The 13,800-nt window shown below is 42.3% G+C and overlaps 1 protein-coding gene across 1 annotated transcript in view; it reads right to left on the reverse strand.

Annotated features, from left to right (window-relative positions):
* Positions 1-4,052: 4,052 nt before the first annotated feature.
* LOC147700932 (killer cell lectin-like receptor subfamily F member 2) overlaps positions 4,053-13,800 on the reverse strand; it is an 89,874-nt gene continuing 80,126 nt past the window's right edge. The window contains exons 4-6 of the mRNA XM_086929273.1: positions 8,941-9,101; positions 4,686-4,798; positions 4,053-4,435 (exon numbers count right to left, since the gene is read on the reverse strand). Of these exons, the coding sequence (XP_086785399.1) occupies positions 4,279-4,435; positions 4,686-4,798; positions 8,941-9,101 (431 nt within the window). The 3' untranslated portion in view covers positions 4,053-4,278. The remainder of the gene's footprint in view (positions 4,436-4,685; positions 4,799-8,940; positions 9,102-13,800) is intronic.

Raw genomic sequence — 13,800 nt, forward strand, 5'->3', positions numbered from 1 at the left:
TCAAGGGAGAGAAAAGGTAGAGAGCCCGGCTCCTGAGGTTGTCCATGGAGCCTCCACTCCGGTAAGACGCACGCGCGCTGGGAGAATGGTAGTCAGACCTTCACACCTCAGAGACTTTGAGTGAGAGATCTATGAACATTAAACTGCTAAAATCCGTTGTGTAAAAGGGGGAGATATGTGGTGTTAGCATTGTAGATGCTACCAGCTTGCGTGTGACGTAACACGCGCCGGCATAGAACGCGGGTCTGCGCATGCGCGAACGGCTGTTCCCGCGAGTCAGAGCCCGGCAGAGCGCGATCTACACCAGACACCCGGCGCTCTTCCCTATATGTTAATGTATTAAAAAAAGAGCAATTCCCCTCTACACCAGCCTCGGAGTGATCATTTGGGAGGGAGCTTGTGCCCCTCTACAGGACTTCATCTCACTTTACCCCGAGGTGACGCATGTTACTCTGTGCCATAATTGTTGTTACAGAGTTAATTTCGAGGTAAGAGAAGTGCAGGGGGAATTTATGGAATACGCTACCGGCCATGTTTATTAATTTATTTTGGGGGACTGATGCAGGTTTAGCAATTTTCGATGTGAAACTGTCAATCTAATAGCTTTTGCAATGCTGGTGTGTCACAGAGAGTTCTGAATTGGAAGAATGTAGACAGACACGATGTTGTTTTCATGTATACACGTGAAAGAGATCACATTTGATCGCCAGAGAAGCTGAGTGCTCCAGATCATTGCATATTAATGTACACATTTACACAGTAGTCTTCACAACAGTGCCACCTTGTGGATTTTGTTATTACAACAGAGACTGTGATTCCAGGACTGTATATAAGTATTTATTCTGATTCAGATTGCTTCAGTGTTATTCACAAGTTTGCACTCTGCCAGTGGAAAAACTTAGAGCCAAGCATATTACCCTTAATATTAAAAAAAGTAAGAGAGCAACGTAGGTAGTTTATGTACACAGCGTCATTTCTATGGATTCACCATCTTCTGTGTAAAGGCAAGTTAAAATGCAATTTAGAGTGTTTATGAAAGATTTGTTGTCAACAGTGAAGCAGCAGTAGTGCAGTGTTCTGGAATCAGCGCAATTCAGTTTTAAAAAAGAAAGTCTCAGGACGGAGAGTCCAGTTCTACGGAGACAAAGCGTCCATGCTGGGCGAGAAAATGAACAAAGGTTCCATAAGGAGACAAAGATCCCGGAATCATTACCGGGAGAGGACGAAGAATGTCTCAGGACCGGAAGGGGACAAAGATCCCAGAATTTGAACGGGAGAGGACGAAGAATGTCCAGAATTGTTACCGGGAGAGGACGAAGAATGTCTCAGGACCGGAAGGGGACAAAGATCCCAGAATCTCACCGGGAGAGGACAAAGGACGTCCCAGGACCGGAAGGGGAGAAAGGTTCCAGATGTAGAATCGGGAGAGGACTAGGGATGTCCCAGGACCGGAGGAAGACAAAAGTCTCACAATTAGTACCGAGAGTGGACAAGGGGAGTCCCAGGACCGGCAGAATTCACAACAGAGTTTCGTGACGGACAAGAGTTCCAGTACCACAACAGAAAGTTGTGAAAAGGTGGTTCTTTGAACCGGGATAAATGTTCTGCGTTTAGAACCAGACTTTTAACCCACAGTACTGAGACAGTTTGTCCACAAGGGAAATGAAATTTAAAGGAAATTCAGAGGCTCGAACATCAACCAGAGGCTCACAACCTGAGAAAAAGATCCAGAACCTAGACACCTGGTTCAGAACCAGATTTTGGACTGTAAGAAAACTGGATCCAAATTTATCTTTAGGAACATTCTTCCAGAACTGTTTTATCTTCAAAATTAGCGAGCATCCGCGACTGACAATTACTGATTGGAGAAAGTGAACTCTCTATTTCCGTTTTTGATGGCCACAATGATGGATTGTAGAGAGTGGACTGGCTCTTTATGTTTTGTCAATCGAAGGGGAGAAGGTGGTCATCATGATCTTCATCATCATTTTCATCTTGATCCTGTTTCTCTTCCTTCGTGTTCTGGAAGCTCCTGAGTTCCCTGCCTCCTAAGTGTTATATGTTTCCTTCTTCGTGTTTCTTTAACTCTTGCTATTTGTTTGAGTCTTTCATTTGTGTTTTGTCTGTAAGGGGAGAAGATGTTTTGTATATTCTTACTTGGTTCAATATGACTACTTGGGTCTGTAGTCCTTTCTTAGTGTTTCTACCTTTTCTATCTCCCATAGTACTTAAGTGTGTTCTATCTGGTGTGTGAAGATTCCAGCCTTGGCAGTTGATCTGGTCAGCTGTGGGGTTTTACTGCTCTGCTGTCTTACCTTGTCTAACTTAATAAATATATATTAATAACCTGAAGACGTGTCCTGCTGCCTACCTAATCTATTTACAACATCCATCATGTTGCTTGCCTCCTTTTGCTGTCCGTTGTGTTGCTTGACTCCTCTCACCGTCCTCCCACGGTCCATCATGTTGCTTGCCTCCTTTTGCTGTCCGTTGTGTTGCTTTCCCTTTCCTCCCTTCTCCATCTGTCCATCATGTTGCTTACCCCTTCCTTCCTTCCTTCCTCTGTCCATAATGTTGCTTGCCTCCTTTTGCTGTCCGTTGTGTTGCTTTCCCCCTCCCTCCCTTCTCCATCTTTCCATCGTGATGCTTGCCTCCTTTTGCTGTCCGTTGTGTTGCTTTCCCCCTCCCTCCCTTCTCCATCTTTCCATCGTGATGCTTGCCTCCTTTTGCTGTCTGTTGTGTTGCTTTCCCCCTCCCTCCCTTCTTCATCTGTCCATCATGATGCTTGCCTCCTTGTGCTGTCCGTTGTGTTGCTTTCCCCCTCCCTCCCTTATCCATCTGTCCATCATGTTGCTTGCCTCCTTTTGCTGTTCATTGTGTTGCTTTCCCCCTCCCTCCCTTCTCCATCTGTCCATCGGGATGCTTGCCTCCTTGTGCTGTCCGTTGTGTTGCTTTCCCTTTCCTCCCTTCTCCATCTGTCCATCATGTTGCTTACCCCTACCTTCCTTCCTCTGTCCATAATGTTGCTTGCCTCCTTTTGCTGTCCGTTGTGTTGCTTTCCCCCTCCCTCCCTTCTCCATCTGTCCATCGTGATGCTTGCCTCCTTGTGCTATCCGTTGTGTTGCTTTCCCCCTCCCTCCCTTCTCCATCTGTCCATCATGTTGCTTGCCTCCTTTTGCTGTTCATTGTGTTGCTTTTCCCCTTCCTCCCTTCTCCATCTGTCCATCGGGATGCTTGCCTCCTTGTGCTGTCCGTTGTGTTGTTTGCCTCTTCTCACCCTCCTCCCACTGTCCATCATGTTGCTTGCCCACTTCCGCCCTCCTCCCGATGTTTGTTTAGTTCCTTGTCCCATGCATGCTGTATGTCATGTCTGTTGTCCCCTACCACCCTCCTCCAGCTCTCTTTAGTGTTGCGTGCCTGCTCCTTTCCTCCTCTTACTGCTGGTTGTGTCACTTGCCCTGCCCAACCTCCTCCCTCTGTCCATGCTGGACTCATCCCTACCCACCATAGCAGAAGAAGAAAAAAAATACTGACACAGCCTGCGCGGGCCACATCGTAGTGCTTTTTTCAAGAACTTTCAGCCATGCTACACAACAGTGTCGCTGCTGTGCAAAATGGCTAAACATATTGACAAAGCCAACAGATCGCTTATTGTTTCTTAGAACATTACCTCTATCACACAGGCACAACGGTCACAGCAGACGTAAGTGGCCATATTATTTTAGTTTAGTGTTAAAAATCTTACTTAAAAACTCCTGCTTTGAAGTGTTCATTTTTCAGTGTCCACATCCTGAGCAAAGTGTTATATATAACAAATGTACCTATTTATTCAGTTCCTGAAAGTTTTTATAGCTAAGAATCCGTGCATAAGTCTTACCATGCAATAGATTGTTGCTATGACATGCAAAAAAGATAAGATCCTTGTTTCACATTTCTCAGAAAATTTAAAGCCTTTTTTACACGACTTATGTGAGGAAACAACTTTATTTCTACGATCTGCTTTTTTCTTTAGTGAAAAAAATAAGAGGTTAAAAAGTAGTAAAGATGGGACAGAGAGGATAAATTTGCTGAATTTTGTGAATGGTAATATTCTGATTTCCTTAAATTCAACTATTTTTCCTCTTGCTGAAGGATGAGGCGGGCGGTCTTTCACTTGTCATTACTCAGGGGTGTGTCGGACCAGGGCTACATCCCAGGACAACTCTCTGATTACAGCACCGGATGCAAGGCTTTTTTGAAAGTGGTACAGTGGGAGCGGCCATCTTAACGACTTCCGGGTTAATCACCGCTGGCTGTTGTTGTCCATGGGGACTTGGAACACAACTGCATTTCCTTCTGACAGACCCAGTTCATCAGCTCGAAACAACTCTCGGAATCAATCCACTCCCTTTTCATCACTCCACAGGTATCTTCATTAGAATAATCTACCCATTGCCTGTGTGAGGAGAGAAGGGAAAAGGTCAGACGGAGCACCTGTGGTGAGATGGACCACATTACTGCATAGAAGTAAGTGTTTATGCATTCACTTGCCCCAGTCCTCCCAATTTTTAGTATATGTCTCACTATGAATGTTCCTAGGGTTACATGAATATCCCAAGTTCATATCATTTTTTTTATTTCACTTTGTTTACATTACTGCTCCCTACCAGGCTCCCCAATGTAGGTCCAGGAGGTCAGAAACTTACAGCTTGGGGTTCAGAGCGGATCCGTTCACCCAGGTCCAGCGCCATCCCGGTGATGCGTTGAAAAGTCCAATCCAGGCGTAGTCCTTGATTGTGGACACACTGGAAATCCAGTCCTGCACAAAATGAAAAAGAGGACAAGTGCTTGTAAACAGAGGTCATATTGTTGTCTATATTTATGACACACGCATAAGTTTTCATCGGAGGAAAAAGGGCATGAGTTACACCCTCTGCCAAAGAGCAAATCCTGGCATAAACACAAGATTTACCCCTTTGGAGCAGCTGTGGTTTTAAAGGCAGATACTCCTATTCACAGACGTCTAATGTCCAGAATCCATCCAAGTTAAGTAATAGTGGTGGCAAAACCTTACAGTTCCTGCCACCTCACCAGAGGGAAATGTATTAGAATAAAGTGATGGATGTGATGTATTGCAGCCACCACTGTACTGCTCAATGTGACATCCTAAGTGTGGCAGGTATGCCCAGACATGGGTTCTGTGTTCACGTGTCCACTGGAGCCAAGCTGCAACAAACGGAAGTTACCCAACTGGGGTAAAACCTGCCTTCGTTTGGTTGTGTTCCAAGTCAGAGGGCATGGCCTGGCAGTTCGGGATGGACTGTTTCTATTTGAGCAGGATCAAGGCCGATTTGCATTTGGCTGCATCTAATCTGAGGTGGCATGGTGTGCAAGAAAAGGAGAGATAGTGATGCGGCCTGTGTAATTACCAGTGGCACCCCAATCATAATTTGTTCTATTTCTTAGTGCAACGCCCGAGGTGTTGCTACCATGCTCACTGTACCTCTGGAGCCATGCTGCAGCTAACTGAAAAGACCCAACTAGGATGAATCCGGCCTTGGGTTGCAAGTCAGAGAAGGTTTGGCTTAGCAGTTTTGGGTAGGCATGTTCCTCTTGGAGCAGGTTCCTGTCGGAGGTGGCATGGAAGGTAAAAGAATGAGGGACCCGAATGCATCCTAGCATTATTACCAGTGGCTGAGATTAAATCAAGCATCTCCCCCATCACTTTTTTGTATTCCCAAGTGTGAACAGAACCCTTAACATTTAATTTCCTAATGGTCCCGTTTCCCCTATGTCTTTTCAAATCTCTTTCAGTTAAATCCATCTTATAAATTCTCTACTTTGCCACCATTTTCCGGTCTTCTGGCAGGGAAACGTCCAACACATCACCACTGGTACAGGAGTGCTGAGGTGGAGCCGGTCTCTGCTGATGAGAGTAAAGCAGCATTGATCCCTCTGATTGTCATTCAAAGGAGATGTGGTTTAAATGTATCACCAAGGATTTTGCTGATGTCTAACTGGTTTGTTGGATAAGCATTAGTTTGTTTACGTCTCCCTTTTTCCTCTCATTCTATTTTTTGTTCCTTTTTTTGGTTGTTCCTTGCACCTCTTCTCCAACCTACTTGTTTAGGCATTGGATCTTCCTCACAGGTTTCTGCGAGAAGGCAAGGGTCTGCTCTGTTCTCTAGCTCGGTCTTGCCAGCCGCTCCCTTGCCAATGGGGGGAATGCTCAGAAGCTGTGGTGAGGTGGGAGATGCAGTAGGGGGTGTTCTCCTTTGAGCCAGAAGACTGCACCAGCAGCAGTACTGCAGCACAGGAGCAGGCACTCTCTGATGAGTGGGCGAGAGACAGGCTTTGCATTAACCAACATCTCTGGCTTTTACTGGGTCAATTCGAGGGTTGCTTTTAGGCTTTTTTTCCTGTCCTCATTCTTTCACAGTGTCTGGGCTCCTCAGAGCTTTGAGTGTGAGGCCTTGTAAGCTGGTGCTTCATCCAATCCAGCAATGTATTTCAAAGGGAGTAGCTGTTGGATCTCCTGTTGTATTAGGTCTCCACAGTTGAGACTTCAGGGCTGCAGCACTCACACCGTGTATACACTTGCAAGAGTGGGTCCTCTCTCCTTCAGCAATGCAGGGAAGAAACAAGGTGGAGCGTTGTGAGTTTTTCAATGGATCACCTTCGGCATGCAGGCCAGGCAACATGGAACATGGAACCATATGGGGCGCACCACTGGCACGCTCTACTCCCACAGTGCAGAACTTTCAGAGCCATGTGAGTCCAAACAGTGGGGTCACTGCAGACCTTTCATCAGTGCTCATGTGATGTATCCTGACAAGCAATGCAGCAGGATTTACACAGCCAGTGACACATCTTATCAGCGCCAGCTCTGCGGTGGCAAGTGGGGTTGGAATTCCTGAGCTAATTTACTAGCCCACATACCAGTTTTCTGGAATGGAAGCATCAGCACAAGCCCCCAAACCAACCATTATGACACCCATTTCCAAGGCCGAAACTAATGGCTGATGCATGCGTGTTTCAGCTCTGGGCCTTCATCAGGACAGTGTATATAAACATGGACATAGCAGTGCAATGTTGGCAGCCACGATGCTAAGTGAAAATGAGAGATGCATGCATAATGATAATTCATTCATCCAGTGAGCACGAAATACTATAAAACATGTTTTTTTTGTAGAATAGCAAAACAAATGCATATGGATATTCATAACCCAATTTATCTTTCTATGAGAGTGAAGAGGTATGGGGAGCGTCTCTTGATAAGTCCTCTCCTGCAAAGTATTTTGCAGAATGGAATAATAGAATATTTTCCAACTGGCCCATGTCATGAAACTTTTCCCCAGCCATAGATGGCTTTTTCAACCAGTAGCCTTTATTTATTCTGAAACACATTATAAGAAAGGCCGACAAGCCTAGGCAGCAAAATGTAGTTTGCTGAAGAAAACCCAGAAAAGGGACAAAATAAAAAATAAGCTAATCTGGTTTATACATGAGGAAATCAGGGAACATTAGAGCTCTCTCATTGCCCGCGAACCCCAGCTGTCAGACACAAGTTCCTGATCCAGAGCTGCCATTTTCTTTGTATTAAAAAAAATAAAATCCAAGCTACACCAACTTGATACGGGACAGTTTGAAAGCTCTGGCTTAGGACAAGCTTTACTTCAAAAGTTTTAACTTGACTAATAGTTTTTATAGACCTCATCTGTAGTCAAGAACAAAATAAATCATCTTACACAAATATAATAATACATGGGTGCACATCAACACCTTCCTTCGTAACTGGGTACTTAAAAAACACCAATATACACATTTTGAAAAACATTCTAGAAAAATTTACATATCACAAATTTGCGAAACGCATGTAATCCCTTAACAAATTTAAATATCATATCATATACCTGTGAGAATGAAGGATGAGAAAAAGGTCCATGGCAATGGTCCATTATGGGTTAGAATATAAAATTCAAGCTTTACTACGTTGGGAGTTTTTTTGTCCAATCCCAAATCAGCTTTAATTTCATGCTATGTCAATACGAGCTAACATGTTTTGCATCTTTGTAGCAAATGAAAGTTGTGATAATATCCAGCGAAGTAATCTGTACAGTAAAAAAAGAACTTTGTTTTCTTAAGACATCCTGAAGGAGTGTTCGTCCTATGACAGTGGAAGAAAGTCAATTCTTGACATGGATGAGGCATCTGAACCACCAGGTGATGGTAATCCAAATGCATACTTGATCCCAACTGAGCTGCTCTATCAGCTCTCGACAGCAACCTCCACCAGGAAGAAACACAGAAAGGACTGAAAAGGCATAACCCAGTCACCCCACACTCTAGAAGCTCCATTATATTTCTTTGCAAGCACAATCATTTTCGAGATCTGCTCCATCAGAAAGGCTGCCACCTTCGGCACCCCGCCCTACCCAGCAGACGAGATCAGGACCACCGGTGCCAAACCCTACACACAGCTACAACATCACAAGGTTTGAAAGAAAGAAATGTAAGAAGGGAAACACCACTAAACATGCCTTCTACTACAATGTACAAAGGATTGTGAAATCCATCCTAACGCAACCACGACAAACACCCTCTCTCTTCCAGTTCAGGAAGAGAGCGAAACCCTCCATGTCAACAAACACCTCTTCGAGAAGTTACAACACCTATTGCTGACTCCACTTGGACACCACCAAAAAGAACTTCCCAATTGTAAGCAGGTTTTTCTTGCTCCTATTTTACATCCCATTTTATTGTACTCAGTTGTTTTACAGCTATGCTCTACCTACCTAAACACTTATACAAACTTGCAGATGCCTTACCAGCGCCACCAGTTCTTGTTGTGCTGACCATTTAAGCTTTGCCTGGCATTGCATCAAGCCTCGCCAGCAATGCTTTGCTCTGTGTCCCTGCACCTTCCCAGTTCTGCATTGTCCAGGATCACTAGTGCCTTACCCGCTCTTCCTGGTCACGTATTACAAGCAGGCGGGAATCCAGGGAGAAGCAATGTTCATGGCTCTCGTTCCATGTTCTTATGTCGGTAGTATTTGAGAATAAATAGCAGGTTCGCCCACGTTGACGCCAGCCTGATGGGCATGAAGAATGTTCAGATTCTGCTAAAAAATGGCATGAAAAGAAAGGTTAGTATGAATTTGATGGATATTGGTGAAAAAAAGAATTTACTTTTCAGAAAAGTCCCAGCTTAAGGTACATTTACTATTCCCTGATGAGGGAATTTTGTTGTTTTTTCATTGCATCGCTACTTCTGTTGTTCCACATCAGTTAAAGCTGGTAAATGAAACTCAAACAAGCAAAAATATAAAAGGTCATGCTTGTCTAAATTTAATGTGAACAACTTTTGACATTTTCAGTTTTCCGGTGAAAACTATGCTGTGGACATATGTGGACTTTCTGATTTTTTTTATACATATGGCACTTTTTAATAAGACTACATTAACACATAACTACCTACCACGCTGCCATTGTTGGAAGTAGAATACTGTACTTTACCAATCAAGGCTTCAAGTAGAAAACCTATTATTCAGTCGAGAGCAGTGCATACATCTTTCTCTAGGTCCTGACGACAAAAAGGGGTACATGGCAGACCCTGTTGAGGGCCTCCAGGTCTTCCTGACACTCACAGACCCTTGACTACGTAAGGCCACCATCCTAAACCAAAACACCTTCAGTTTCATGGACTTCCAGCTGTTGGCCATGGTCAAGAAGCCAAGGCTTAATCCTATATGAGGTGTAAAATCTGGTTTATTGTACAGTAATGGAGGGGGCAATGTACTGCTCCAACCGGCCGCACAGTTGAATGTCGCCGCATTGGCTGTCAATATCTTCGCTTTACTACTGTAAGCCTATTTTCATTCTTTTTTAACCATTAATCATATATTTATCCATCTTGAATGCATGCATTTTCTGCTTGCACCCATGTCAAACATTGCGCAAGGGGCTTGTAAATATGCCTCTCTTTTATTTATATTCTGTCTCAATTTATGCCATTAATAAAATCCTTTACACATCTCTCACAGCATTTCATACTAATGTTTGTGCTGTTTTTTCGGGAGAATGGAAGCATAGTTCAAGTTGTGAGCCAATTTTTAATGAAGAGAGTTACTTTCAAGATAATGTTTTGGTGCATGCAGTTGACATGCAGTTGACACCAGTGGTCGAACATATGAGGTGAAGGATGGTTGTCCAGTTGAATAAGAAAAAATTGTGCCTAGAAATGCAGATGAGGTGTTAGCTGATGAAGTTTTAGGGAGATGTCCTAAGGCTCCGGTGTATACTTGGAATTGTAGTAGTATTTGTAGTGTGCGACAGGATTCTATTAATTTGTTTTGCAATGTCTTACGTACATATAGTAAGAAAAGTCTAAAACAAAAGTTTAAGATATTGCAAGATATATACAGCCTTATTCATCAATCTCCCGTTTTGCGAGGCCCTAATAGCGAATCATAGCGAATCGCTATTAAGGACTCGCAAAACGGGATTGATGTAGGATTAGCAAACATTTTTGCGAATCCTAATGATTCCTTATTTGCGATTAGCAAATTGCTAATCGCAAATAAGGAAAAACTCCCCATTCATTCCTATGGGCCAAAAGGCCCATAGGAATGAATGGGGAGTATTCCTTATTTGCGATTAGCAATTTGCTAATCGCAAATAAGATTGCGATTTAAAGGGTGCCAGGGGTGTCCAAAGGACACCCTGTAGCACCCCTAAAATGGAAATTTTCACAGGTGTTGCACACACACATGTCCAAAGGACATGTGTGTGTGTAACATGCAACTCAGAAAAATGCATTTAAATGCATTTTTCTGAGTTTTCGCAATTTACCGCGAGGTTTGACCTCGCGGTAAATTGCGGCCAGGAATTGCGAATTCGCAATTAGAAAATGTAGGATGAATTGCATTTAAGGAATCTCAAATAGAGATTCCTTAAATGTAATTCCTCGCACATTTGCGAAATCGCAATTAGCGATTTTTGCATTTGGGATGATGAATCCCAAATGCAAAAATCGCACTCACAAAGGGCCGGATTCTCAGAATCCGGCCCTTTGCGAGCCGATTTAGCCTTCATGAATAAGGCTGATAGATCCTTGCAGAGTGAGGGAAAAAACAGGTTTGCAAGGTCATTCACAGGCTTGTCTTTCTAGAAAAGTATGTCAGAGTACTTTTCACCATTTTAGGATGTTAGGAGTGCATCAAACTAAAGTGAGGAAAATAGTGAGAAGGTTGTATTATGCAAAAAATCCAGCACTTAAGCTAAAACAGTTAAATAGTGCTCTTTTGCATGGATCTGAATTAAATGTGAAGAAGATTTGTGAAGAAATAGAGTTTTGTTAATTTGGTGAAAAAGAGGACACAGCTGAAAATGATACAGTAATAGAAAATAATGTGGAAGAGAATGTACAGATTGTAAGTACTCAAAAGTTTGATCATTAAATTACAAAGTTTAAGGTCATTTCAAGTGAAAGGCCAATTTTTTCTTGTGTGTGTTGTCGACGAACTCATTATAAGAATCAGACTCGGTTAGTTGATTTATATGTTAAAAGTGAAATAGAAAATAATAATGAATGGAAGGATTTTGCAACTTATTTGTTGGTTGAGAATTGTTTTGATTTGGGTTCTGATCTATGTATTTGTAAATATTGTTATAATAAATTAAATGAAAACCGAATGCCTGCTAGAGCTGTACATAATAATCTTGAGTTGGTAAAGATTCCGTCTGAATTGATGGGTTTAAATACCTATGAGTGTATTCTGATTCAATGTGTGCATCCTTTTCAGGCTATTGTTCGCATGGAGCCTGAGACAGGGAAATTGCCTCCTTCAGATTTACAGAAAGGGAAGAGTTGTTTATTTGCCTTTAGATTTAAAGAAAAATATTGACACCATTGGCGTAGAAAAATTGGAAGAGGAACCTCTGGTTATTCTTGTTAATGGTGTTCCTACAAAGAGTAAGAAAATCTGGCAAGAATTAGTGGATGTTAGGAAAGTCAAAAAGGCAACGTTGTATTTAGTAAAAAACAATCAGTACTACAAAAATGTATATGTAGGAGAAGAGGAAACAACTGTAGAAGAGAACAGTGATTCATCAGCTGGACAGATTGAAAAAGTAGATGTCTCTAGAAGTGAACAGATTTATGAGCATTATAGTGTTCATCCTCTGCATTCCAAAGAAGTAATGGGGAATGCTATTGAGTTGTTCCAAATGAAAGAAGCCAAAGGAAGTCCCAAAAGTGTATGGGAAGAAAGCTTGGAAGCTCGTTGTTTTCCTCAATTGCTTCCAACAGGTCAAGGTGGAAGATTTGATGACCGACCTGTTCAAATTCCTGCGACAGAATACCGGACTTTAAGGTTATATGCAGAAGATCCAAGATTTCGTCAATGCATTCCATATTTGTTTCATCTTCTGTTTGAGAGTGACTTCTCTGGACTGTCTTATGCTGTGAACCATATACTGAAATCTGGAGTACATCTTCAAAATGTTTCGGCAAGGGACTTTATGGATAAAGTCCAAGTGGAAGACAGTATTTTGGAATCTCAGCTAATCAATCTCATGGCATGTCAGCATGGTATGAATCAGTATTGGTATCGTCGTCATGGGGAATTGAAATGTATGCTAAGAAACTTAGGAACTCCTACATGGTTCCTCACTCTTAGCTGTGCTGAGTATGCCTGGGAAGAATTACTTGAATTTCTTCGAGAGGCAAATGGAAACATAGAAAATATAGAATTCAAGACACCTGGAGAACTGTGCTCTTTGGATCCAGTTAATGTTTGTAGGTATTTTAATCATCGATTTGAAGCTATGATGTCTTTCATCACAAACAAAAAAAATCCTCCACTTGGAGAGGTTTTGGATTTCTTTTGGAGAAAGCAGTATCAAGCAAGAGGTGCTCCTCACATACAAATGCTGCAATGGATCAAAGATGCTCCCAAATTTGGACAGATTCGGATGACTCAGTGATGAGTTTCATTGAACAATATTCAAAATGTGTTGTTCTAAAAAGTACAGAAGAAGACAATTTACGACATCAAGTCTTATGCTTTCAAACCCATCACTGTGGAAAGTACTGTTGTCGAAAGTTCAAATCCAAGGAGAAGTTCTACACAAAATGTCGTTTTGGATTTCCACGACCAGTAATATCTAAAGGAAGAGTGAACAATTTTATGTCTTCACTGCGACATACTGTGAAAAGAAAATCAGCGAAAAATACGTACAACTTGAAAAGAAATGAAGAGTCCAAATACGTAAATGACTACAACCCAGTCATTTTGTCCATGTGGAATGCTAACATGGATATTCAATATGTTGCTGACAACTCTATTGCTGTGGCTCGATATGTAACGTCTTACATCACAAAATCAGAAAAGACGGAACTGAAGGAAATGTGGGGGGATATTTCGCATGAAAAGAGCCTAAGTAAGAAATTATACAGTTACAGTTTGAAGATGTTGTCGCATCGAGAAATTGGAGCATATGAATGTTCAGATCGGTTATCATCAGCAAGTCTGTATGCCAAATCGAGATCCATCATTTGGGTGAGTCTAGGTCTTGCTGCAACACGAAACCGAGTTTTGAAGTCTACACAAGAAATTGAGTATTTGGCGGAGTTTCAACCCAACAGTACAGATATTTTGAAGACAAACATGTTGGATACATATTATCCAAATAGAAGTAGTCATCTTGAGAACGTTTGTCCCTATGAAGTACTACAAAGCTATACTTTTAAGAGAAATATGACAGAAGATATCAATAAACGAGTATATGCTGTGATTGAATCTGAAGGATGTCTGGTGA

The sequence above is a fragment of the Lissotriton vulgaris genome, chromosome 7 (assembly GCF_964263255.1).
Source record: "Lissotriton vulgaris chromosome 7, aLisVul1.2, whole genome shotgun sequence".
Classification (NCBI taxonomy): Eukaryota; Metazoa; Chordata; class Amphibia; order Caudata; family Salamandridae; genus Lissotriton; species Lissotriton vulgaris.